This window comes from Nicotiana sylvestris, chromosome 7 (genome assembly GCF_000393655.2).
Source record: "Nicotiana sylvestris chromosome 7, ASM39365v2, whole genome shotgun sequence".
NCBI classification, from domain to species: Eukaryota; Viridiplantae; Streptophyta; class Magnoliopsida; order Solanales; family Solanaceae; genus Nicotiana; species Nicotiana sylvestris.
In genome coordinates, this window is record NC_091063.1 from 32,436,459 (window position 1) to 32,459,865 (window position 23,407).

Sequence of the window (23,407 nt, forward strand, 5' to 3'; positions counted from 1 at the left end):
GATTCTTACATTTAAAAATAGATGGATGCAATAAACATTTATGGAAAATCTATACTACTATTAAGAATCTTTTGCGTGATTAGGGATGCGTTCGCGTAACCTGATTATATTTCTAAAAGCAATTCGGATTATGCGTTCGCGCAACTTCGAACGAACATTTAATAAAAAGGGGGCTCTTCGGAGAATATCAATATTAATTTCATATAACTCGAGATGTGCGGTTCAATATTTAATTATACAAGAGCGACGAACGTTCTTAATTTTATTTTTAGCACAATTTCGAACTTAAGTCTTTTTTTTTTTCGAAAAAAAATAAATAATAATTATTATATTGTGTATACGTACGCGTGACACGATTTTCACGTTAAAAAATATTAATATATAAAACGAATACACGTACGCGTGATTCGATTCGAAGAAGGGTCTTTAATTATAAACAATTTAAATAGAAGCGGTAACAATAAAATCATGCAATAAAAATGTATTTAATAAATCAAAATAATCAAGCCAAATATAACAGTTGAGCGACCGTGCTAGAACCACGGAACTCGGGAATGCCTAACACCTTCTCCCGGGTTAACAGAATTCCTTATCCGGATTTCTGGTTCGCAGAATAATAAACAGAGTCATATTCTCCTCGATTCAGGGATTAAAATTGGTGACTTGGGACGCCTTAAAATTCCCAGGTGGCGACTCTGAAACAAACAAACAAATCCCGTTTCGACTGTCCTTTAATTGGAGAAAACTCCCTACGCACCCTCGCGGGGGCGAAAAAAGGAGGTGCGACAACGGGTACGTGCGACAATGATCTTTATGCCACAAAAACAAGATTTATATCATTTGTTATTGTATCTCTTCAAGAGGTGAGTTGTGGTATTTCTTCATTCACTCCAGGGAATGAAAATGTGCTTCAAAAATAACTTTGGATAACTTATTATTTTATTTAAGCACAGAAAGACACAGCTTCATAATATTTTTCTGCTTCAGGAGAAAATTTTAATTGTGTTACTTCTTCATGAGCAAATTTAAAATACGAAATATTGAGCATATATTCCCTCAATCATATTACCTTTTTCGGAGGTGAATTGTAATATATTTACATCAAGAGCGCGTTCATATTTACTAACTTTATTAATATTGTCATATTTACTTCAAGGAATAGATTAATATTTATCAAAAGTTCTCATCCTTCAGGGAACAGAACATAATTATCTAAACGTGCATTAATCACATCAAATTGTGTGATGTCTTAGAATTTTTTTATGATTATACTACTTCAGGAGCAAACCGAGGCATGCATGTAATATAGAGAATATTTCTCTAGTTTATCTTCAATTGTAACTATAGAAAGCCTAAATTATCACATCTGGTGGTCATAGGCATATACCACTTTTGGTGGTTGACAAAATTTAGTTAAAATGAGATATACAAAATATAATCACTTATGGTGATTGTATATTTCTTGCAAACTCTCCTGGAGTTTAAATGGATCTAACGATGTTATTCACTTTGTAACCCTTTATTAAAATAATACGGATAAAAACAAATACCAAAATAGATAGTGTATACGTAGCATATAACCAAACAAGCGATAATAAAAATATTAAAATATAAGCAAAAGGCTCAAATTAAATTATGCAAATTTGATCACTCCAGATGTAAGTGATATCTACGTCACTACTACGAAGAAAGAAAAAACTCACTGATTCGGTCTACAATTGTTGAATCGTTGGAAGCCATCTTTGGTTTTAATGATAATTTTTCGGTGCTTCAAATCCAAATAATACAATAGCCCCTTGTCATCTTTCTCTACTAATACATCAGCCTTTTTCCCGTTTTCAAATTCTTGAAATTCAAGTTTCTCTGAAATTTCCTAAACATAATACAAAGACCCAATTTCAAATTCCCGAAATTCTGGGGCCATATAATAATTTTTTTCATTTACTAGCGCTCAAAATGGCAGAATCTCGTGTTGATAACGTATTATAAAATAATTACTATAAAGTAAATAAATTGAAGAGAAGTAGAAAGTGATTGATATATTATTTAACTTTTCAAACTGATGTATATAATGAACTGAAATCTCTTCTATTTACAGAAGAAAGGAAGTTGTTGTGTAAGCTGCTGTGTAAGCTGCTATTATATCAGATATGGATAATTTTTGACTGAGAGTAATGTTAATCTATAACGGAGTACTGAAAGGATAAGCTTATTGTACCAGATATAAATAATCTTCTACCGGAGATAATATTTATCCATAACCGAGTACCGAAATAATAAGCTTTTTTAGGAAATTTATTTCCAATAGAATACTAAATAGATAAATATATGTACGGTAAAGTTCATAGAAGCTTATTTACACGAAGTACTAAATCAACATCTACAATATAATATATCTATAACAAAGTTTCTTTTATTTTATACTTTGACAGGGACAATCCCGAATATCAAGTTTCCATAGCCATAAATTTCCAGTAACGTAGCGGCAAAGCATCTTCTATGCTTAGGTGTCCAATTTAGGTGTTCCACGTGGGACATGTCCATTCAATTTTGTACCACTGAAACTGATTCGGATTTTGTTCCGACCTACGAGCAAATCTTGAGTAAAAGAGACAATTATGACAGATGGGCAACAGTCCATTCAATTCTGAACTACGGATACTTATGCTGACTACAACCCGAGGCGTATTCGGGCTTTAACTTTATAGGTTCAAAATTGGGAATTTTACCGATCTATATTATATTACCCTCAATGTTTAAGGTTTGTGTTTATTACATTTAAGCATACCAAATTACAATTTATATACCATAATTCAAATTAGGGATATAATTAAGGGTTCATTTTTATTAGGCATAATTATAGGACTGTATCTTCACGTTATTTGGTTTACCCGCCCCTCTCTCCTCCCACCCCCACACCCCCTACGATTTACCTTCAGTTCCCAACCCCCACGATTTACCTTCAGTTTTTCCTCCATTCTCGTACAACCTCTTCTCACCCACAATTACCATCACTTTCTTCTCCACTTAATTACCTTCAGTTGATAGTATCCCCCACGATTTGAATTCACTTCCATCTTTGTCTTCAATTCCTAAATCATGAAAAAAACCAACACTCCCCAAAAAAATCATCAAAAGCTATATTAGCTGATATTCCAACCTTTGATTTGGTTGTTTTAACACCAAAATCACCACCAAAAAATTCACAAACGACGCATGCAAGTGAACAAACTACTGGTATTTCATCTCCTAGACAAATTCATGCGGAAATGAGAAGCAAGCATTTGCACGATGTTGATGTTGGTGGAGTTGATAAACTAGTCGACAATCAACTGAAACGCAAGGGGAAAGAGTTGAGTGTAGATGACGATTTTGTAGATGATTCTCCCAAAGTTCCATCTGTGAAAAAACACAAGGTCTCTCCTTCTTCATCAAAACCAAAGAAGAAGAAACCCTCAAAAAAAGTACCAAAATTGGTTAAGGAAAAAATTTCAATAAAGGTAAAGACTATTTATGTTTCCTTACTGTTTTGTAGTTTGATTTTGGTTGTAAAAATCTGTTGTTCAAGTGTTAATTTAGTGTTCAAGTGTTTTTTGGCCAAATGTGGTATTGTCCTAATTTTGTAGATTATTTTTCGCAATTTTGTAGGTTTAATGGAACTGTGATTATTAGACAGTGTATACTGTAGTTAGTTTGTAGTTGATTTGTAGTCTGATCGTTAAATTGTAGAGATGATATTTTTCATTGCAACCTGTATTGCTGCTTCATTTAACTTCATTCTAAATACAATTTATCTACATGTTGTGAGTTACTTGAAGTAACTGTTACATTCTGTAGATAATGTTTACAAGTGCATTGTTCTTCTTTGATTGTTCAAGTGTATTTTGGTAAAATGTGGTGTTGTCCTAATTTTGTAGATTCTTTGTCTCAATTTTGTAGTCTAATTGGAACTGTGACTCTTAGACAGTGTATAAATGTAGTTAGTTTGTAGTTGATGTGTAGTCTGATGGTTAAATTGTAGATATGATATTTTTTATTGTAACCTGTATAGCTCATATATTTAACTTCATTCTAACTACAGTTAATCTACATTTATGTGAGATACTTGAAGTAACTGTTACATCTTGTAGATAATGTTTACACGTGCATTGTTCTTCTGTTATTGTTTTGTAGTTATAGGTGTGGGTAGGCTATTCTTCTTCTAGTTATATTTTGTATTTGTCATGTAGTTATATGTAGATTACTGTTTCCTTTTTATGCAAACTACTAATGTTCATTAATTTTATATTTTCTACAGAATGGACCTTACTTTGCACAACAAAATGTTGATTATGGTGTGCTTAGATTCCACAGTTTGTGTGATCCTAGCATACCTAGCCAGATACAAGCTTTACTCTCTCCGAATGCTTTAAGGGTTTTCAGAAAAACTTGTTTTGGTTACTTATTAGGTCTCCCCAAAATCTGTATGCAAAACCAATCACTTCATCTTCTGATGAAGTATGAATTGACAAAGTCTACTGACTCATATTTTTCAGTACTATTTAAGGGTGAAAAATTGAATTTTTCCTTGAGAGAATTTGGGTTGATAACTGGTCTTAATTGTGTGAATAAGTTTTCAGACTATGGTTACACTTCCACCTATGTTAGCCCTTTAATGAATACATATTTTCCGAACAAAGAAAGGGTTGAGAAATGGCATTTGAAAAATGTAGTGACTAATAAAGCATGGGCAAACGATGTGGATGCGGTGAAGTTGTGCATTCTTTATATGTTGGAATTTTTTGTTTGTCCTTCTGATAAAGACCATGTGACTTTCATAGACAAGTTTATGTTCTTTCTAATAGAGTCTGGTAATTTTGAGTCATACCCATGGGGTATCAAATCCTTCAAGCAGGTTATTGAATCTGTCCGACATCGTCTTAATCCCCATGTACATTCTTATCTGATACGGGGATGCTCATTAGCCTTGCAAGTGTGGCTATATGAGTGTTGCTCGTCCGTCAGCACCGAGCTTGCTACGAGATGTTCTGAATCTATACCTCGCATTTTAAGATGGTCAGCTACAAAGGGGCAGATTTGGTTAACTGCAATTGAAGAGAAGATGATCAAGCCTGAGTGGATCAAGGTATTTTTTTCCACTTTTGTATGATGCTACAATTACATTCATAATAACTACATTGAATCTACATTTTTTTTGTCACTTGAATTAACTGTTATTTTCATCATTCAGTTCACAAACATGATTGAATCTGGAGAAGAGCTTGGAGTGCTTAATCTGCCAGACAAGATTCAATATGAAGATGAACATGGTGCTCAACCATCACATGTTCCAACTGCTGCTTCTCCATCATTTGAACCCAAATATACAGATTGTCAAGAGGACATTGAATCTGTCAGTAGCAAGCTCATGAAGTTGGAAAAGGGGATTGTGCAGGTATTATGAATAACTACAATATATTGACATAATTTGCTACATTTTGACTTCATTACATAACAATTATAGTATGTTATACATTGTAGTTAATTTGTGGTATAAATCTATAACAATTATAGTTTGTTGAATTGTAGTGTAACTGTAGCAGTTAGAATAAGATTACCAACTAATTATATATTTAATTTTTAGGTTGATGTAAAGTTAGATGCCTATAGGAAGGATGTTTTTGAGGAACTCTCAAGCCTTCGAGAGTTCATAGATCAATCTTTGAAGGGTGTTATGAATGTGATAAACAAGAGGTTTGATTTGGACGAGTCAAAGGTAAGAATTTACATATAATTTTGTACTAAGACTAATTAAGACATATGAATAAAGTAGTCTCAAATATTCCCCAAAATTGTAGTTTGCTGGTAGTTCAACAAAAAATAATTACCAACATCAAGGAGAGAACAACCAGCAATTCCAGTTCAATGCTGGTGATCAACTGCATGGAAGCACAAGCAATACAGGTATCTACAAAATTCCTGCATACATATCTACAAATTTCAAGACAGCATTATTAAATTATACTAATCATTTTTTTACTATGTGTTGCAGCTACAATTTCTCCAGAACATTTTCAACCACATGTTGACTTATATCCTGACTTCCAAGAAGCAGCTGAGGCATATAAAGCAGGTACAGAACCATTCCTTCATTACAATAAGGTTTTTATGCAAAATTTTAATAATTTACACCTTAACTACATATTCCTACATATATCTACAATTCTCATTCCCAATTATTCATTCAAGCTGATGTTTCACCAGAACATCTACAAGGAAATATTGAGGAAGAACCAGTAATTGATGAAGTGGCTGAGCCACAACAAGCAGGTAATATATTCTCTATAACTCCATAATACTGTTCATATCTACATAGATCTACACTTATCTACAGAAGGTGAAGTTCCACAATCGCCAATTCACGCTGTGACTGTGACTGAAGTTGTTCCTGAAGGCATTGATAAAAAAGTTATTCCTGAAGGCATTGAAAACAAAGGTTTGACATTGGATGACTTTGAGCTGCCAGAAAACTTATCACAGTTGGTCATGTATGGCGAGCCCATACGAGATGAATCAACCCCTGTTTATCCCGGTAGAACAAGGCAACCGGGAAAACATGCACGATCACCTTTCACATCTTTGAATAGTTCTGGAGGTAGTACATCTGTTGGACCTAAATTTTTTTACCTCAAACACCCCTTCACAAGTGTCATAGGTGAAAATGTAGATCCTGAATTGACAGAAAGGTTCACCAACTGGTTATACATTCGTAGTGATAAAGTATCTAGGAGGTATGAATGCTTCATTTTACACTGTCTGTTCACCATTTTTATACTTTAAAATTGTAATTCATTTTGTAAATTTTTTGTATTTGATCATCTTTTTTTTGTTATTACAGGAGGAAATATTACTTTTCCAAGAAGGATAACCAAATCAAGCCTTGGTTGGATTTTGGTTGTGAAAAGATTGATAAGAAGGACTGGTTTTATGACCTTGCTCACCCCGGACAAGTCATCAATAACACAGTAAGTATAAAGAACATAATCATTCACAATATCTGTTTTGTCTTCAGCTGTGTAGTGTAATTGTAGTTTATTTTTCAGCTATGATGTGTAATTGTAGTAATATTGTAGACAACATATATATGTTACTATATTTATGTCTCAGCTGTGAAATTTTGCTTTTTATGGACCTTATGTATCATATGTGATGATGATTGTATGTACAAACTGGAATTTTGGTACTTTTGACTGACTTGGAATCTCCGTGTACCACAACTGTAGTTACCTTGTAGTAATATTGTAGAGCTTGTGATTGTGCCTATTAATATTAACTGTAGGTTGAACTTGCTGATTATTGGGAGCTTAAGTTAGGTGGTATGTTTCATTTGTTCCTCTGTATAGTGAATAAATGTAGACAGTGCATAAATATAGTTAATGTGTAGTTGTTTTGTAGTCTGATGGGTCAATTGTACATATAGTACTTGTTCACTATGGTTCATACAAACTACAATTAAATTACATTTTGTGAGGTACTTGGACTAACTGTTATATTTCTGTAGTTATAGTGTAGCTAATTTGCAGCAATCTGTTAGAGTTTTTAATAAATTCAAATTGTAGTTAATCTGTAGCTGTCTTGTAGACAAGTGTGGTTACACCGTACCTTATTGTATATGTTTATTCTATTTTGGCAGCACATTGATGTTATTATGTATTATCTGCGAAAAAGAGGCAAATATGGCCCCAACAATAATACTAGGTTCACAACCACGGATTGCTTGTTCAAGACAAAGATTGAAAGAATCTATGACAAGTTCATAAGTTCTCCACCGGAACAAAGGTATTCGGTTGTTAAACCCGAGGATGATGTTGGAGAATATATTCTTGGGTACAGAATTCTTGCTAATGTTGCCTGGGATCTTGTTGACTATGTGCTCATGCCTGTGAACCTTGTAGAGAACTTCCATTGGTTGTTGCTAGTTTTTGACATAAAGGACAGACAACTTTATGTTTATGATTCCATGGTGAGAGCAAACCGTCATAAAACAGTAGAGACATTGGTTGACAAGTTTTCAATCATTATCCCTCTGTATTTGTCATGCACTGGTTTCTATGGTAAACGTAAAGACATTAACTTCAAGAGCACAAAGGCATACATCGAAAAACCAGTTACGGACCCTCTCGACATACAATGGATGGTTGCTGAGATTCCACAACAAAAGGAAGGCTCAGTGTAAAAAAATAATCTCCCTTTCTATATGTTTAATTTTTTTATTTTAATCATTTGTTATATAATGAAAAATTCTCATCTTATGCAGCGATTGTGGTGTATTTGTGGCTGCATTTGCGGAGTATGTTAGCCTTGGAGATTTGGCAATCCCAAAGGAAGATCTTTCTGATATTGACCAACACCGTAGACGCTATGGAGCTCTACTGTGGGACTATGCAACAAAGAAGCAAGAAGATGGGTCAATCAGTGAGAGTGAGGTTACTGGCAGGCTAGCAAGGAGGAAGGGTGCTCCGGCAAAAAACGAGAGGACTAGAGTGCAACGAAAGAAGAAATAGACTATTGTGTTCCTAGTTTGGTCTGTGAAATTTGGTAGTTGAATTGGAAAACAATGTAGGAAATATGTCGTTTTGGTTTTCTACAACACTTTTTGTTGATTACATTATACTCGAGTACTCTGATTACATTTTTACAGCAACAACTTTGTCTTACAATTTGACTTTAATCTTCAAGTTATTTTTATAAATACCTTCAAGTGCCAAGTAATATCTGTATATAACTGTCATTTGTTACACAGCAGAAAGATAAAATAAATACAGGAATCATATAAATAATTTAGCCATTTTTTATCAACAAGGTTTATCAAAAAAATTCAATTTATCTACATTTAAACTACGTCAAACTACATTTTAACTACAACTCCTCTACATATGAATAACAGGACTACAGTTCTAACACAGTTAAACTACATATTCACTACAATCTGGATACAATTTACGTTGAATGCATTCTTTATTAATATCAGTTTTTTTGTATACAGTAAATATTAAAGTTTAACTATTCTATAAAAAAAAAGACAACTTTAGATGCTTGACAGAATACATAAAAACATAAATAGTGCAGATACACAAATTGATGTTTATACTTCTTATTCATCTTCAAAAACTTAAACAATTACACAAGAAAATCCGATAATTTGAGCTCACTAACATTTATTTTGAATAACTATTCTAACTACATGATATTCATTTCTTTTTCGGCGCATTCTTGCAAGTTCTTTTGTTATGCCCTTCACCTCCACAATTACCACATGACACCTTGTATTTCTTTGACTTTATTTCATCAAATGTTTTATATCTTTCCTTGTGAGGTCTCCCTGGCTGCCTTTTATCTCCCGCCGGTGGCTTTACTACCTCATCCAAAATATGTTGTGGCACTTCCCATTTGCCTTCATCAGGAAGAGGATTTACTGGCATTTCATAGGTAAGCAGAAGGCTCTTCCTTGTGTAATACGGAGAGCAATAGTTTTCGTATGTTTCATTCCTATGCCTTAATGCTGCCAAAGCATGCGCACATGGAAGTTCATCAAGTTGGAATTGTCCACAGCTACATTTCTTGTTTTCTAGACACACAATGTACCGCTTCACACCATCTAACACAGTATGTATATGATCTGTTGAAGCCCTCACCTACAATTGAAGACCAAACAGAAATAATAATACATCAATCATTAAAATGGATTATCAACAATTTACCTACAAATCAGCAACAAATATATTACAGCTCATCTACAAACTATTATTACCGACAATTTGACTACAGTTTAACTACAATCTGGAAAAACTGCAGCTAGTACTTTTTTGATTCTACTGCACCAAAAAAAATATCTTACCCTTAGTTTCTGAGATAATGTACTGTTGTCTTCCAATTCTTTGTTGTATTTGTGACCAAGGTATGTGAAAGTACCCTTTGCCTTCGATAACTTTTCTTTTGTCCAACGTTCAAGAAGAGTCCTCATATACTCAAATAGATCAAATATTGGAAGCTCTCTTGCATCTTTTGTTACAGCATTCAACGACTCGGCAATGTTTGACGTCATAGTAAAAGTTCTATTCACCGTTGCATGTACTCTTGACCATCTATGATAGCCAATATCATATAGGTAAGACTTTACACGCAGGTCTACCTCTTCAATCTTCAACATCCTTTCATTAAATTCATCCATAGTGTATGACCGTGCTGTAGCAAAGTACAATTCATGTAATTGTAGATGTCCCTTCTTGAATTTTGACCTTATATTTGTCCATATATGCCACATGCAAGAGTAGTGTGCCAATCCCGGATAGACAACTGATGTTGCCTTCAGTATACTCTCATGCCTATCTGAAACAACACACATTGAAGGTCTTTCACCATATGCCTCCTTGAATTGCTCAAAGAACCACTTCCAAGACGCGTCGTTTTCAGAATCAACCACAGCATATGCCAAGGGAAAAATAGTACCTACATTTTTAAGACATAAAATATGATTAAATAACAACTACAATATATATTGAGAAATATAGACATGTTAACTACATTCTTTTATATAACTACAAAATAACTACAACATAACTACAATTTAACTGCATTTTAAAGACTATCTACAAAATAAGTACAAAATTATTCCATTATTTACCTGCTGCATCCATGGTGCTTGCTGTCAGCATAATCCCCCTGTAGGCTGACTTTAAGAATGTCCCATCAACCACTACTACCGGCCTACAATGTTGCCAACCATTTATTGATGTACAAAGAGCAACAAATGCGTATAAGAAGCAATCATCTGCTGCCTTCTTCAATTTAACAACAGAACCAGGATAATTCTTCTCAAGAATATAAAAATATTTGGGTAATTTGTTGTAGGAGTCACACGGATTCCCTCTCAAAAACTGTAAAGCTTTTTCCTTTGCTCTCCATGCTTGCATGTAGCTTAGGTTCAGTCCATGTTCGGATAACATGTCAGTTTGTATGTCCTTTGGTGTGTAAACAGTCTTAGGATCACAATACTTTGGAACGACCATGCTACCAAGTACTGCTGCAGTACGTTTGCGCTGTATGAATGTTTCGTCCATTAGGCAGCATGTGTGTTGACGGCTGAAACTTCTTATCTTGAACATTGCCGAATCATTAATTGACGTTGCCTTGAAATGCCATTTACAGCTTTCAGCAACACATATAAGCCAGTAGCTACAAAAGAAATACAATATTTACACAAATTTATGAAAAAACTACAATTAACTACAAATTGACTACAATTTAACTACAATTTATAAAACCCACCTATCTTCAATCATACACTGATTTTGCTGATATATTATCCACAAATAACTACATACCTTCTATGACTAGATCTTTTTACTCTGAACTGGAACTTGTGCATCACTGAATAATTCTTCATTGCAGCAGCTACTGTTTGCTTGTCCTGATAAACTTGTCCTTCTTCAATATATGTTTGCGTAGATTCAGTTATTATTTCACTTTGATATTCCTCTATAGCTGGTGAGGATGGAAATTCAAGTAAGTTTAGGGATCCAGACGAACCTGCAAACAATAAATTCATAAATGTAGTTTCTATGTAGATAATTTTGAAAGCAACATTGCTTTATCCTTTTCAGTACTATGTGAGCTTTGTAGTTTAATTGTAGGTAATTGTAGTAATATTGTAGATAACATAGTAACACCATAACTCTCTGCAATGTCGAATCAAACATACCTGCACTGGTGCTTTCATTGTTGATTGCCAATTCCATATTGAAATCTCTTACGCTTATACATAAAGGATACGAACCTAAGTTTTTATTCTCCTTTTTGGTTTCCATGTAAGCACGAACCCCCATATCATTCCTAATCTCCATTGGAGGACAATTCTCGTTCACAATGTATTTGATTTCTATAATTTTATCCGATGTATCAATCGATAATTGTTCTGCAATTGTAGAACTGAGAATTCCGTAGTTTGCATTATCATCTACCACAATGGCATCAACTTCAAAATCTCTAAATCTGCCATAGTTATCCCAATTACCATTCGATTTCAGCATTATTGGGATTTTTGACATGATTTCGTGTAGTTGATAGGAAAAAAGACGAAGAAGAGATATAGTTTCTACAATTTGAATACTGATATCGACGAAGAGCAATTTTGTACAATTTGAGACGAAGAACAGATATAGTCTCTCTTCAGTAATTGTACAATTTGATTGCGTTTTTTGTGAGATCTCTTTCTGTTGAGGAAGGAGAGAATTACGCAACTGGTGCCTTCATCAGGAAGATAGATCTCCTTCATTTCAAAATTGGAATAAAATCCTTGACAGAATCACATCAGATTTGGTGCCTTCATTTTAGGGCTTTTTTAATGGCAAAATCTACCTATTTTTGGATTGGTATATAATTTGTAGTAAAAGTGTGGACTACATGGGTAAATAACAAATTATGAACATTTTTGGTAATAATGTTTGATATATGGTATAGATAGGTAAAAATTCCTTCAAAATTTAGATTTCAATTACAGACACTCGTCGTTACGACTATATAGGTCGAATTGGTTCGAATTTTATAATTATCAAATCAAATTAATTATGTCGGGTTATTAAATTTAAAGACCAAACCAAACTAATAAAACTCGAATTTTTCAATAGAATTTTTACCTTCTATAGCAAAGGTTAATACTTTATTTATTTTAAATAAATACCATTTAAAGAAATTATATTCTATAGATACCTTTTCATGTTTATAGCAAAATATCTAATTTTGGTTACCTCCTACCCTAAGCCACTAAATACGCTATTCAATTACACTATTTTCTTTCTCTTTCTACTTTGATACATGCAATTCTCTTCCCCCATTACCCGAAAACACGATGCTCAATCTCAAAATTCCTCTCACCATAAATATCCAGTGAAACTCCTTGCCATCGCAACATTTGATAATACATAGTCAATTATAGGATTCGCACCAGTCAAAAACGCTAGAAATTCCCGCTCTTTTTTCTTTGGAGAAAGAAAAAAAAACCAAAGCGTTACTACTAAAAAGTATTTCAAACTGGCGATCGACAACCAAGATATTATAGTCCGTGAAATCAAGCCTAAGAACAAGCGAATCATGGTAAAATTCAAGAAACCACCTATCGTCTTGACTTCTGTTATATGGTTCCAGTGGTGGGAACAGTGAGATTCAAGGTTTTTGCTCGACGGTAGATTTGTCGAAAATTAGGATTTGTTCTTGAACAAAGACGACGGAGTTTGGGACTGAACAACTTGATTTTCTATTAATATATTTCAATGTATTTTCAACATATCACGCTGTATTTTCATGTATTTCATTGTATTCATTATCTTTTTTTTCATTGTAATTCAATGTATCTCGCTATATTTCATTGTATTCACTGTCTATTTTTTATTGTATTTCAATGTATCCCGCTGTATTCTATGTATTTCATTGTATTCACTATCTCGCTATATACCATGAATGTATTCATATATTTTTTTTAATTAATATAATTTATAAATTCGGATGTATTATATAATTTCTCTAAAGATTGTAAGTTTTTGGGATATTTTTCGATTAAGAACCCTTTTTATAACTAGAAATACAAAATTTGTGTATTATAATTGAGTTTGTCGAATTATATTAGGAGTCTATTATGCTAATTGATTCACTTTCCGTTTAAAAACAATGTAATCGCCTGTTTCACGCTGTGCATACAGTCGAATACAATAATCTGTCCAGCTGTAATCTCATGTTTCACACCATGAATACAGTTGAATACACTCGAATACAACGACTAATTAACTGGACTTCCCTGATTTACGCCTATTTTTGCGAGTGTATTCATGAATACAGTAGCTTAAATACGTCTAATACATCTTATAACAACAGAAAACGTATCTACAATCCGTAATATAGCAAATGGTATTTGTAGATAGCTAATTACCACTAAAAGATAGTGCTTTATGAAAATTTCTCTTAATTAAAACCAAACCAAACCAACTATGGTCGGATTTTTTTTGCAACACCAAACCAAATCAAACCAAATCATAGTCGGGTTCTTTTTCTCGGTTTGACTCGAATTATCGAATTGGTGCGGTTTATTGGTTTCCTTTGTACACCCCTACTCGTCACCTTATTTGAATTCACTACTAGAAATCCGGTAAAAAGCGACCACAAAAAGCGACCAAAGTTGGTCGCTTATAGGTTTAAAAGCGACCAAACATGCCTGGTCGCAATATTGCTGGTCCCTTTATTTTAGGGACCAAAGTTGGTCGCTAATTAGCGACCAACTTTGGTCTCTAAAGTAAAAGGACCAAATATTCCGGGTAAAGACTATAGCGACCAACTTTGATCGCTTTATTATTTTAATAATATAATTTTGGCGACCAAAGTTGGTTTCTAAATGTAAATACGTTATTTATTTATTTATTTATTATTAATCATAAAAAAGCGACCAACTTTGGTCTCAAATATTATTCCCTCCGTGCATAGCAGATCATCGAGAGTTTTATTATTGTTCGTATTTACGGCTTGTTTATTAGCACGAAAACTAATGTTCTGAAATGGGCACTAATAAGATGCATCATATCTAGCCCATGCCAGGGGAAGTGAATAATATCCCAATAAAGTTGGGGTCTATTTAGTGGGCGTTTGAACATCAGAATTGTAAAATTTCAAAATAGGGTGAAAAAGATTTTCAAGTTAAAAATGGTATTTGAAATTTTGAGTTGTGTTTGGACATGAATATAATTTTGAATTATTTTTGAAATTTTGAAAAACAGCTTTTTGGAGTTTTTCAAATTTTCAACAATTTCTAAAATGCATCTTTAAGTGAAAATTAAAATTTTTATGAAGAAACACTGATTTCAGAAAAAAGTAAAAAAAATTTGGAAAAAAAGAATTTCGTTTTATGTCCAAACAGGCTGTTGGAAAAAGACATAGTGGATCATCATAATTCTTTTATGAATGAGCAAAGACTTGCGTTGCCACAAGTCCTATGAGATCATAAGGTCTTTAATTAGACAAATTGTATAATAACCTGGGAACAAAATATACAGAAATCATAGTGGATCACCAGGAGTTTATGACACATGGACTTACTTGCATTTGCCACGAGTCATAGGGTATAATCAGAACTTCAGTTCAAAATTATGTCACAATTTTGGTACAAATTATTCAGAAATCATGATGGATAATCAAGACTTGTACAAAAATTTCATCGACACAATTTTTTCTTCAAAAATTATCCAAATTTGATATCCAATCTTGTAATATCGATCTCATTAATTTCCGATAGTTAGATTAAATCTAAACTTTCAAAAATCAATACAAGCACCTTGCCCTTTTCAACATTTTCAATAAACCTAACAATGGTCTTCTGAAAAAGAAAAAAAAAAGAAGCCTAACAATGGTATTCATATCATATGATTAATAAAATAATTATTTATGATATGAATTTTCCCTGTAAAAAAGCGCCACCACTAAAGTTTGAAATCACAATCCCCCGCCAAACCAAATACTGCTCAATTTCTCATTCTTTGTTCCCCAATCTCCCATTATTGAAGCAGCGGAACAATGGAGAGTGGAATGATATCAGTGGATCGTTGGAGCAGGGGAAGCCAAGTCTACTTCCTAACTCACCTTCACGCCGACCACGTACGTGGACTCACTCCGAACTGGACACGTGGACCCCTTTACTGCTCACGTATTACTGCTAAGCTCTTTCCTATCAAATTCCCAGGCTTCGACCTTTCTCTCCTTCGCATTGTTGAAATTGGTCACTGGCACTCTGTTTCTCTACTGTCTCCTTCCTCTGGTTCTTCTACTACTGTCTATTTCATGGCCATCGATGCTCATCATTGCCCCGGTATATCCCTGAAATACGATCAACCGCTTTGTCAATTGTCATTTCTTTTTTTTGCTCATCATGTGTTTGGTTAATTTCCCATGCGTTTCAAGCTTTTATGTGATTTAATCTCTATAGCTCCCTGCTGGAATAACATCAACGGGTAGTTGCAATTTACGCGCGGATAGATGTTCACCGACAAAACTAGTTCTAAGTTTGTCTTTATTTCTTTACATAGACAAATGAATTGACCCATTTTCATATGTTCTTTTCTCAAAATTTTGAACTGTTAAGAGATATTGATACTACGACTATAGTAATATATCGCATGGAGTATTATTACTAATTGCCCCTTTTTTTTTTTTTTTTTTTTTTTTTTTGAGCTTAAATTGCTAGCGGTCTTTCTGAGTTTTTCGTCCACTAAAGTGAAAACACTGATACCAGGAGCAATGATGTATCTGTTTCGTGGTGAATTTGGCTGCACGCTCTATACTGGGGATTTTCGTTGGGAGAGAACAAGTGAAAGAGCACAAAATGGAAGGACCATGCTGCTTAATGCTCTGAAGGATTTACAGCTTGACATGCTTTACTTGGATAATACTTACTGTAACCCTACATACTCATTTCCTTCTCGTGAAGTTGCGGCTAGACAGGTACATTTTGTAAAATCATAATCGGCCTTGTGTCTCATGTCATATTATAATTCCCTTTTCAATCTCAAACTGCAAAGTTCCAACTTGTAGAAATTGTTTAATAATTGTGCTGTTAATTCCAACGTGATACATGTTTGATGAAGTTACAGTATAGAGCACTAATAGATTGGTTTAATTTCTGATCAATGATTTCAGGTTTTAAGCATCATATCTAGTCATCCTAATCATGATATTGTCATCGCTGTTGACACACTGGGGAAAGAAAATCTTCTGCTGTATATATCACGTGTCCTGAAAACAAAGGTACATTTCTATCTATATGAAATAATCAGAGCTACTATTTCTTTTGAGTCAATATTATGAGACACCCAAAGTTTACCAGAATTATACAACTTTATCTTTATGATCAGTAGCAATGCAGTTATTCCTGGCAAGAAGTTTCCATATTCTATTGTTTGGAGGTAGAAATACTAACTTAGGATACCTGATACCAGTAGATGGGCATATCTCTCTCCTTGGTTAAATATTTATTTCTTGTTCTAAAAATCGCAATTTCAAGTGACAACTGGTTAGTAAATTTTCAGATTGTTTTCTTCTGGATAGCATAATTGTGTCATTACCCAAAAAAAAAAAAAGATTCCTTTCATTCTTTGCTCTTGGAAACTGCTGTCCCATTGGCAAGCTTTATGCTTCAACTGCTCTTCAATTGTCTTGCAGATTTGGGTGTGGCCAGAACGCTTACAAATTATGCATCTTCTTGGGTTCCATGACATTTTTACAACTAAAACTTCAGTAACAAGGATTCGTGCTGTTCCTCGTTATAGTTTTAACATTGAAACTCTGGAGGGACTGAATGCAATATGTCCAACCATAGGGATCATGCCATCTGGTCTCCCGTGGGCACAAAAATCTGCCAGAGGGAAGGACAACTTTTCATCTACGTGGCACACAGATATTACCACCCCCATTAGCACAAGCAAGACAAATGGAGGTTCATTAACTGCAGGGAGTTATGATAAGTACATATATACAGTTCCATATTCTGATCACTCATGCTTTCCTGAGTTACAAAAATTTGTTGAGTTTCTCAAGCCAATTAATATCAAAGGCATTGTATCTTCATCTACTTCTTATGTGGAACCCCTTTACCACTTCGGACACCTTTGTCGGACCCAGCAAGCGTCAGAGTTCTTATTTCAGAAGCTGAGAAGTAAAGGATGTGAAAAAGTTGAAGTTATTCATGCAAAGTCTCCCTTTGGAGACACCGGTATAGTGCCATTAGGGAGGGAAAGGAGAATAAGACAAATTTTTAGTACAGGTAATCATGTAAGTAGGGTGAGGTTGTTGAGAAGAGAGAGGCAAGGAGTAAAGATTGTGGACAGAGATCCTGATTAACCTTAGCTATTTTTAAATACACAGGTTCTGAAGTTATTCCATTGTGTGTAATGATGTAGAACTTCCTTCCACCGTAAAAGAGTCAGTAGAAGCAGAAAAGGAATCTTATCTTAGATTATGACTTGTATATCTAGATCTTCTAGAAAATTAGAAGAGTTCAAGAGTTCATTTTCTTACTCGGTCTCCACATACATGACAGATATTACTCTGTAAAGCTTTTCTTAAGGCTTGTGAACAAGGTAAATATCTTTGTATTTTGTGTTAACATGATTATTCTTCATGTACAAATGCGTCGTCCTTAGAAGAATTAAGAGCAAATTATACTCTTTGATCTGTCCTGTTTGTTACGAGAATTCAATTGCTTGTATATTAGATCAGATTGCATAATTTGCTACTGGCCCCAGAATTCCCGTGGGGGGAGAGTCTACATTCACGCAAAGGTATTGTTACTTGAAACAACCTTTGATACTTGCTTCAAAATTTTCTTTGATAGGTTGCCTCAAAGATAATTCACACATTTGAATGTGACTTTCTATTTCTTTTTGATAATTTATGCTTGTATTCAGCAATTCCTTCATCTGGATGTTTCTGGCTCTCTCTCTCTCTTGAAGTTCGAGACCTCCAGGAATTGCTAGCCGATCATTCAAGTTGATGGTGATTGGTGTGTGCAACCTTGTATGGTTGCAGACCCGATGCTTCACTAGAAATTCTGGTATAGGAATTCTTACATGAAAAATCATTTGATATCTCCTTCGTCTTTGTGAACTTCTTTTAGCAGGCATTTAGTTGTTGATTCAGATCAAGTTGGTTTGAAGGGAGTTCAGTTGACAGTTCTTTCTTTAGTTGAGTTAAATACTTATATCGAGTAGCGTTGAAGTGTACATTCTTTTAGCCTGACAAATGCATACTCTTTTTGTAAACTATTGTTTGATGCATAAAATATGTTAATACATTGTGCATGGGTGGTGACAAATGTTTCTTTATGATATTTGTTGATAAAAGAAGTTACATATTCTGTGATATATAAATATTCTTTTCTACTACACCACAAGAAAATTACCCTTTCGCATGCAAGTAACGAAATTAAAGAATCCTCCTTGTCCCTTTGGAAAAAAAAGAGGAAAACATACAGCAGGTTAATGTAAACTTTATTTTGAACTAGTACTTTGCGATTTGCAAGTATCCTTCTGGATGAGAAAGAAAGAAAAGAAGAGAAAATGATGTAGCTATTTGATATCGGACTGAGTCTTTGCTTTCTGGATGAATCCTAAGATATAATCTTCCAACAATCAGGTAGTGCAGGAGACTGCGGCTTCTTGTCCTTCATAATCAGTCTTTTGAGGTTCCAAGGTGTGTTTTCATTCTCATTGGTTGACACTGACTGGTGTTATTACTTGCTGCATGAATTTACAGCGTAATTGTGGAAAAACAAAAGTTCTAGTAGTCAACTTTTGCTGGTTTGGCTGATTAAGACTACCTTTTCAGCAGTATAGCAAAAAATTTAATTTCTTTCAGAGTTTTCCTTCTCCTTTTTACTTAGCATCCTTTAGCTTGGAGTCTTGGACTTCTATCTCCCTTAAAGAGTGGCCCCTTCTTGTAGGAAATCGCTTCATTAGTTTTAAGATTAAAATGCTTGATTTGTAAATTTTAAGCCATCCAATTTTGATTATATATGTAACATCTTTATCAATTATTCCATTCTGGATGAAACGAAATTAGATAGCATTTGAATTGTTTGCATATTAGCTACCGCAATCCATTTGGTCTCATCTTTATGTTGAGCAAATTGAGGATGAATACTGTAATCCTCCTTAATTCGGATTTTGATTTGACAGTGTAAGCAAGTTCACCTTGGCTGAATTGGGAAGTTTTTTGGTCATATAGAAAAAAATGGTCTTTGGGGAGGTGGGATTAATGCTGTATTTTGTCTCGGGCCTTAGTGGGCCTAACGGGCCGGGCCTCGCGGTCCCGGGCTTCGTGGTCCTGGGCTCTGGCGGTCCCGGTCTTCGTGGGCTCAATGGGTGGAACCGGCCCGTGACGGGCCTAAGCCCACATGGTCCTGTGCTTAACGGGTCGGGCTCGTGGGCTTCGCGGGCCTAGCGGGTTTTTTTTAAGACAATTTCTTGTAGTTCATGGCTATATAAAAATATATATGTAGTATATATGTATATCTAATTATTAAAGTGCTTGACGAAAAAGAAAATAACAAAACAATAGTAAAACAGTAAATTGTCATGCATAATATATTTTCTTGTAGTATATTATATTGTATCTTATGTATATATATTCTCTTATATATTTTCCTGTAGTATATATATTGTATCTTATGTATATATATTCGCATAATATATTGTATCTTATGTATATATATTGTATCTTATGTATATATGTTCGCATAATATATTTTCTTGTAGTATATATATTGTATATTATGTATATATTGTAGCATAATATATTTTCTTGTAGTATATTATATTGTATCTTATGTATATATATTCTCTTATATATTTTCTTGTAGTATATATATTGTATCTTATGTATATATATTCGCATAATATATTTTCTTGTAGTATATATATTGTATCTTATGTATATATGTTCGCATAATATATTTTCTTGTAGTATATATATTGTATATTATGTATATATTGTAGCATAATATATTTTCTTGTAGTATATATATTGTATATTATGTATATATATTCGCATAATATATTGTCTTGTAGTATATATATTGTATATTATGTATATATTTTCGCATAATATATTTTCTTGTAGTATATTATATTGTATCTTATGTATATATATTCTCTTATATATTTTCTTGTAGTATATATATTGTATATTATGTATATATTGTAGCTTATAAATAATTCTAAGTATAGACAAAGAAATATTGCGAAAAGAAGCTCATGGGTAGAAGCAATAAATTTTATTACCAAAAAATGGCATATCTTTCTTAGTCATCCTTCCCCCAATGGAATGAGCACAACAAGGTACTAATACCACCATTAGAAGGAAAAAAAACTAAGGAAGATGTGCCAAAATACAAGTTACATATTATTCTATGTATTATCTCTAACAAATCTCATAAATCCTTCAAGGTTCGGAGGAGGTTGCGTTGGTGGTGGTGGAAAAGAAGCTTGTTCATCACCACTTCCGGGCGAAGCCGAATCCTCCGCAAGTTCCGCTATCATTTCTTCATAAGCTTCATCTATCGCCGGTTGTGCTTCTGCAATTCCAAAGTTTCTTCTTTCCGAGCGGATCCAATCTCTAAACAATACTGATTTTTCCAAGCTATCCCTCATAGACGCTCTATGATCACCTATTTGCAGTCTTGCTTGACTGAAAGCGCTCTCTGATGCAACAGTTGAAGCTTGAATTGATAAAATATCCCGAGCCATCCTTGCAAGAACAGGAAAATGTTTTTCCCTTGCCTTCCACCATTCCAAAAGATCAAAAGAGCCGTCTGGATTCTCCTTTTCAAGTCCCTGAGACAAATAAACTTGAAGCTCATTTAGATGTGAAGTTTCATCATAATTTTCACCTTGAGACCCCCTGAACTCCGTCCAAGATTTAAGAGCTTTTAAGCCCGCAACTCTTTTAGAGGATTGTGAGCTAGACGAAGTAGGGGTTGGAATAGTTGGCCTAGCATGCTCTAAGGCAAGTTGATAAGCATTATAAACTGTTTGAGCGTTAATCTTAATTGAAGCTTTTGCATCTGCAAGTGTCGCAATTTCCTCATTTGAAAGATCTAAAGCCTTATAAATATTTGAATACCAAAAATGAGGACCTCCCAATTTCATTGTAGGATTTAGCATTGCAGCAAGACCATAAATAGGAGGGATAGGAAAAAAATATTTTTTAAACTTTTGTTTCATTTCATTTATAGCAAGTTCATAAATATCCCCACCCTCACTAAATTCAACAAACAAATCAGATAGTGCTGCAATATAAACTAAACAGTTTGAAATAGTAGGATAATATTGCCCAGAAAATGCATTTGTAGCAATTTGAAAATGTTCTAAAAAATCTAAAAGAATTTTAACATTAGTCCAATCTTGAGTGGTAAGCATTTCATCATCATCCTCACCACCTACCCGAGAATTAAACGTTGCATTAATTGAGTTTCTATATTCATATGCTACTACTAAACTTTCGTACATACAATTCCATCTAGTCGGGCAAGGTTTAGGAACCTTTCTTTCTCTAAGGCCATATTCATCACATTTTTTAAAATACTCTCTAAGTCTACTTCTACGGTTTGAATAAAAAAGCCAATTAAGAGCCATTCTAACCTTTTCAATTTCTATGTTTAATATTCGCATACCATCACCGACAATTAAATGATAAATATGACAAATACATCTAACATGGAAAATATTAGTAAATGCAGGATTTAGTGTTGTTGTAAGCATGCCTATAGCACTGGTGTTACTAGAAGCATTATCCATTGAAATTGCCATTATTTTATCGCTAAAGCAAAAATATCTACAAATATCTGCAACAGTGTTAGCTATAAACTTACCTGTGTGACGCGAATTAATTATTCTATATGCAATTATGCGTTTTTGCATTATCCATTCCTCATCTATCCAATGACTTGTAACAGTTAGGTAATCACAATCATTACCACTTCTACCAATATCAGTAGTAATAGAAATCCGATTAGGTATATGAGTAAATAAATACCGCAAATATTGTTCATATTCATGTTTGAATTTATAAATATCACTCTTAACTGTTGCGCGAGGCCAACCTTTATAAGTAGGATTAAACACTCTTCTAATATAATGAACCCAATTAGGATTAGAAGCAAAAGTATAAGGTAAGCACATAACAGTAATCATCTTTGCTAATTCTTCACGATCTCTATTTGGATCGTAATATAAAATACCTCCGGTGACAGTGTTAATTCCTGGTTGAACTAGATTTGAACCTGTACTAGGGTTAACCGCAGAATCTACACTTGTCCCCTCTAGCTGCGCTTTCATTTGAAAAAATCTAGCCTTATCTCTAGGGTGTGTTTTTATGTGCCTAGTCAAACTACCTGTGCCGCTACGGTCTCCAGTATATTTATGCGACATTAATTTCCCACAAGTTTTACACTTAGCCTTATTTTGTTCTCTTACTTGAGTAAAAAAATTCCAAACTAATGATGTTTCTAGGCGTTTAGCAGGTTCTCTATTAAAAGTAGGAGTTTCTACAGGTGGGTCGACCGGTGCATCAGTTGGGTTATTAAGAGGACTAGTAGGTGTATCATCTAAATCCGGTGCTTGGGTTTCATCATCATCCTCATTTTCCTCATTATTTTCTAAGATGGTTTCATTAGGATAAAGAGCATTCATAATTTCATCATCTAATCTTTCACCTGGTGCAACATTATGATAAAATTCACTATCGGTAAATTGAAAACAAGGGTGATCACTATCAAGAATTACGGAAGGAGGAGGACGTCTAGGTTGGCGACTACTTTCAACTTGCTTATCTTTTCTAG

The 23,407-nt window shown here is 34.0% G+C and overlaps 3 protein-coding genes across 3 annotated transcripts; 2 read left to right on the forward strand and 1 right to left on the reverse strand.

Annotated features, from left to right (window-relative positions):
- Positions 1-3,269: 3,269 nt before the first annotated feature.
- Positions 3,270-8,543, forward strand: LOC138872943 (uncharacterized). The gene is made up of 11 exons (XM_070151366.1): positions 3,270-3,500; positions 4,298-5,125; positions 5,231-5,434; positions 5,624-5,755; positions 5,838-5,943; positions 6,032-6,112; positions 6,229-6,309; positions 6,878-7,004; positions 7,673-7,709; positions 7,766-8,211; positions 8,297-8,543. The coding sequence occupies exons 1-11, from the start codon at positions 3,270-3,272 to the stop codon at positions 8,541-8,543; spliced, it is 2,520 nt and encodes an 839-aa protein (XP_070007467.1).
- Positions 8,544-9,230: 687 nt separating this feature from the next.
- Positions 9,231-11,777, reverse strand: LOC138872944 (protein FAR1-RELATED SEQUENCE 5-like). The gene is made up of 5 exons (XM_070151367.1): positions 11,741-11,777; positions 11,364-11,568; positions 10,664-11,214; positions 9,878-10,488; positions 9,231-9,674 (listed from the first exon to the last, which is right to left on the reverse strand). The coding sequence occupies exons 1-5, from the start codon at positions 11,775-11,777 to the stop codon at positions 9,231-9,233; spliced, it is 1,848 nt and encodes a 615-aa protein (XP_070007468.1).
- Positions 11,778-15,504: 3,727 nt separating this feature from the next.
- On the forward strand, positions 15,505-18,316 carry LOC104236087 (uncharacterized). Its single transcript, XM_009789954.2, has 4 exons — positions 15,505-15,883; positions 16,307-16,515; positions 16,711-16,818; positions 17,233-18,316. Exons 1-4 carry the CDS (start codon positions 15,592-15,594, stop codon positions 17,908-17,910), a joined length of 1,287 nt encoding a protein of 428 aa, XP_009788256.1. The 5' UTR covers positions 15,505-15,591; the 3' UTR covers positions 17,911-18,316.
- The last annotated feature ends 5,091 nt before the right edge of the window (positions 18,317-23,407 follow it).

Excerpts from the sequence above, each read along its gene's own strand:
- LOC138872943 (XM_070151366.1), top strand. The coding sequence starts at position 3,270 with ATGAGAAGCAAGCATTTGCACGATGTTGATGTTGGTGGAGTTGATAAA. Across the intron at positions 5,756-5,837 it reads TTGATTTGGACGAGTCAAAG|TTTGCTGGTAGTTCAACAAA; the intron begins GTAAGAATTTAC and ends CCAAAATTGTAG. Across the intron at positions 7,005-7,672 it reads GACAAGTCATCAATAACACA|CACATTGATGTTATTATGTA; the intron begins GTAAGTATAAAG and ends CTATTTTGGCAG.
- LOC138872944 (XM_070151367.1), bottom strand. The coding sequence starts at position 11,777 with ATGGAATTGGCAATCAACAATGAAAGCACCAGTGCAG. Across the intron at positions 11,569-11,740 it reads CAATGAAAGCACCAGTGCAG|GTTCGTCTGGATCCCTAAAC; the intron begins GTATGTTTGATT and ends TATTGTTTGCAG. Across the intron at positions 11,215-11,363 it reads AAAAGATCTAGTCATAGAAG|CTACTGGCTTATATGTGTTG; the intron begins GTATGTAGTTAT and ends TTTCTTTTGTAG.
- LOC104236087 (XM_009789954.2), top strand. The coding sequence starts at position 15,592 with ATGGAGAGTGGAATGATATCAGTGGATCGTTGGAGCAGGGGAAGCCAA. Across the intron at positions 16,516-16,710 it reads GTGAAGTTGCGGCTAGACAG|GTTTTAAGCATCATATCTAG; the intron begins GTACATTTTGTA and ends CAATGATTTCAG. Across the intron at positions 16,819-17,232 it reads CACGTGTCCTGAAAACAAAG|ATTTGGGTGTGGCCAGAACG; the intron begins GTACATTTCTAT and ends ATTGTCTTGCAG.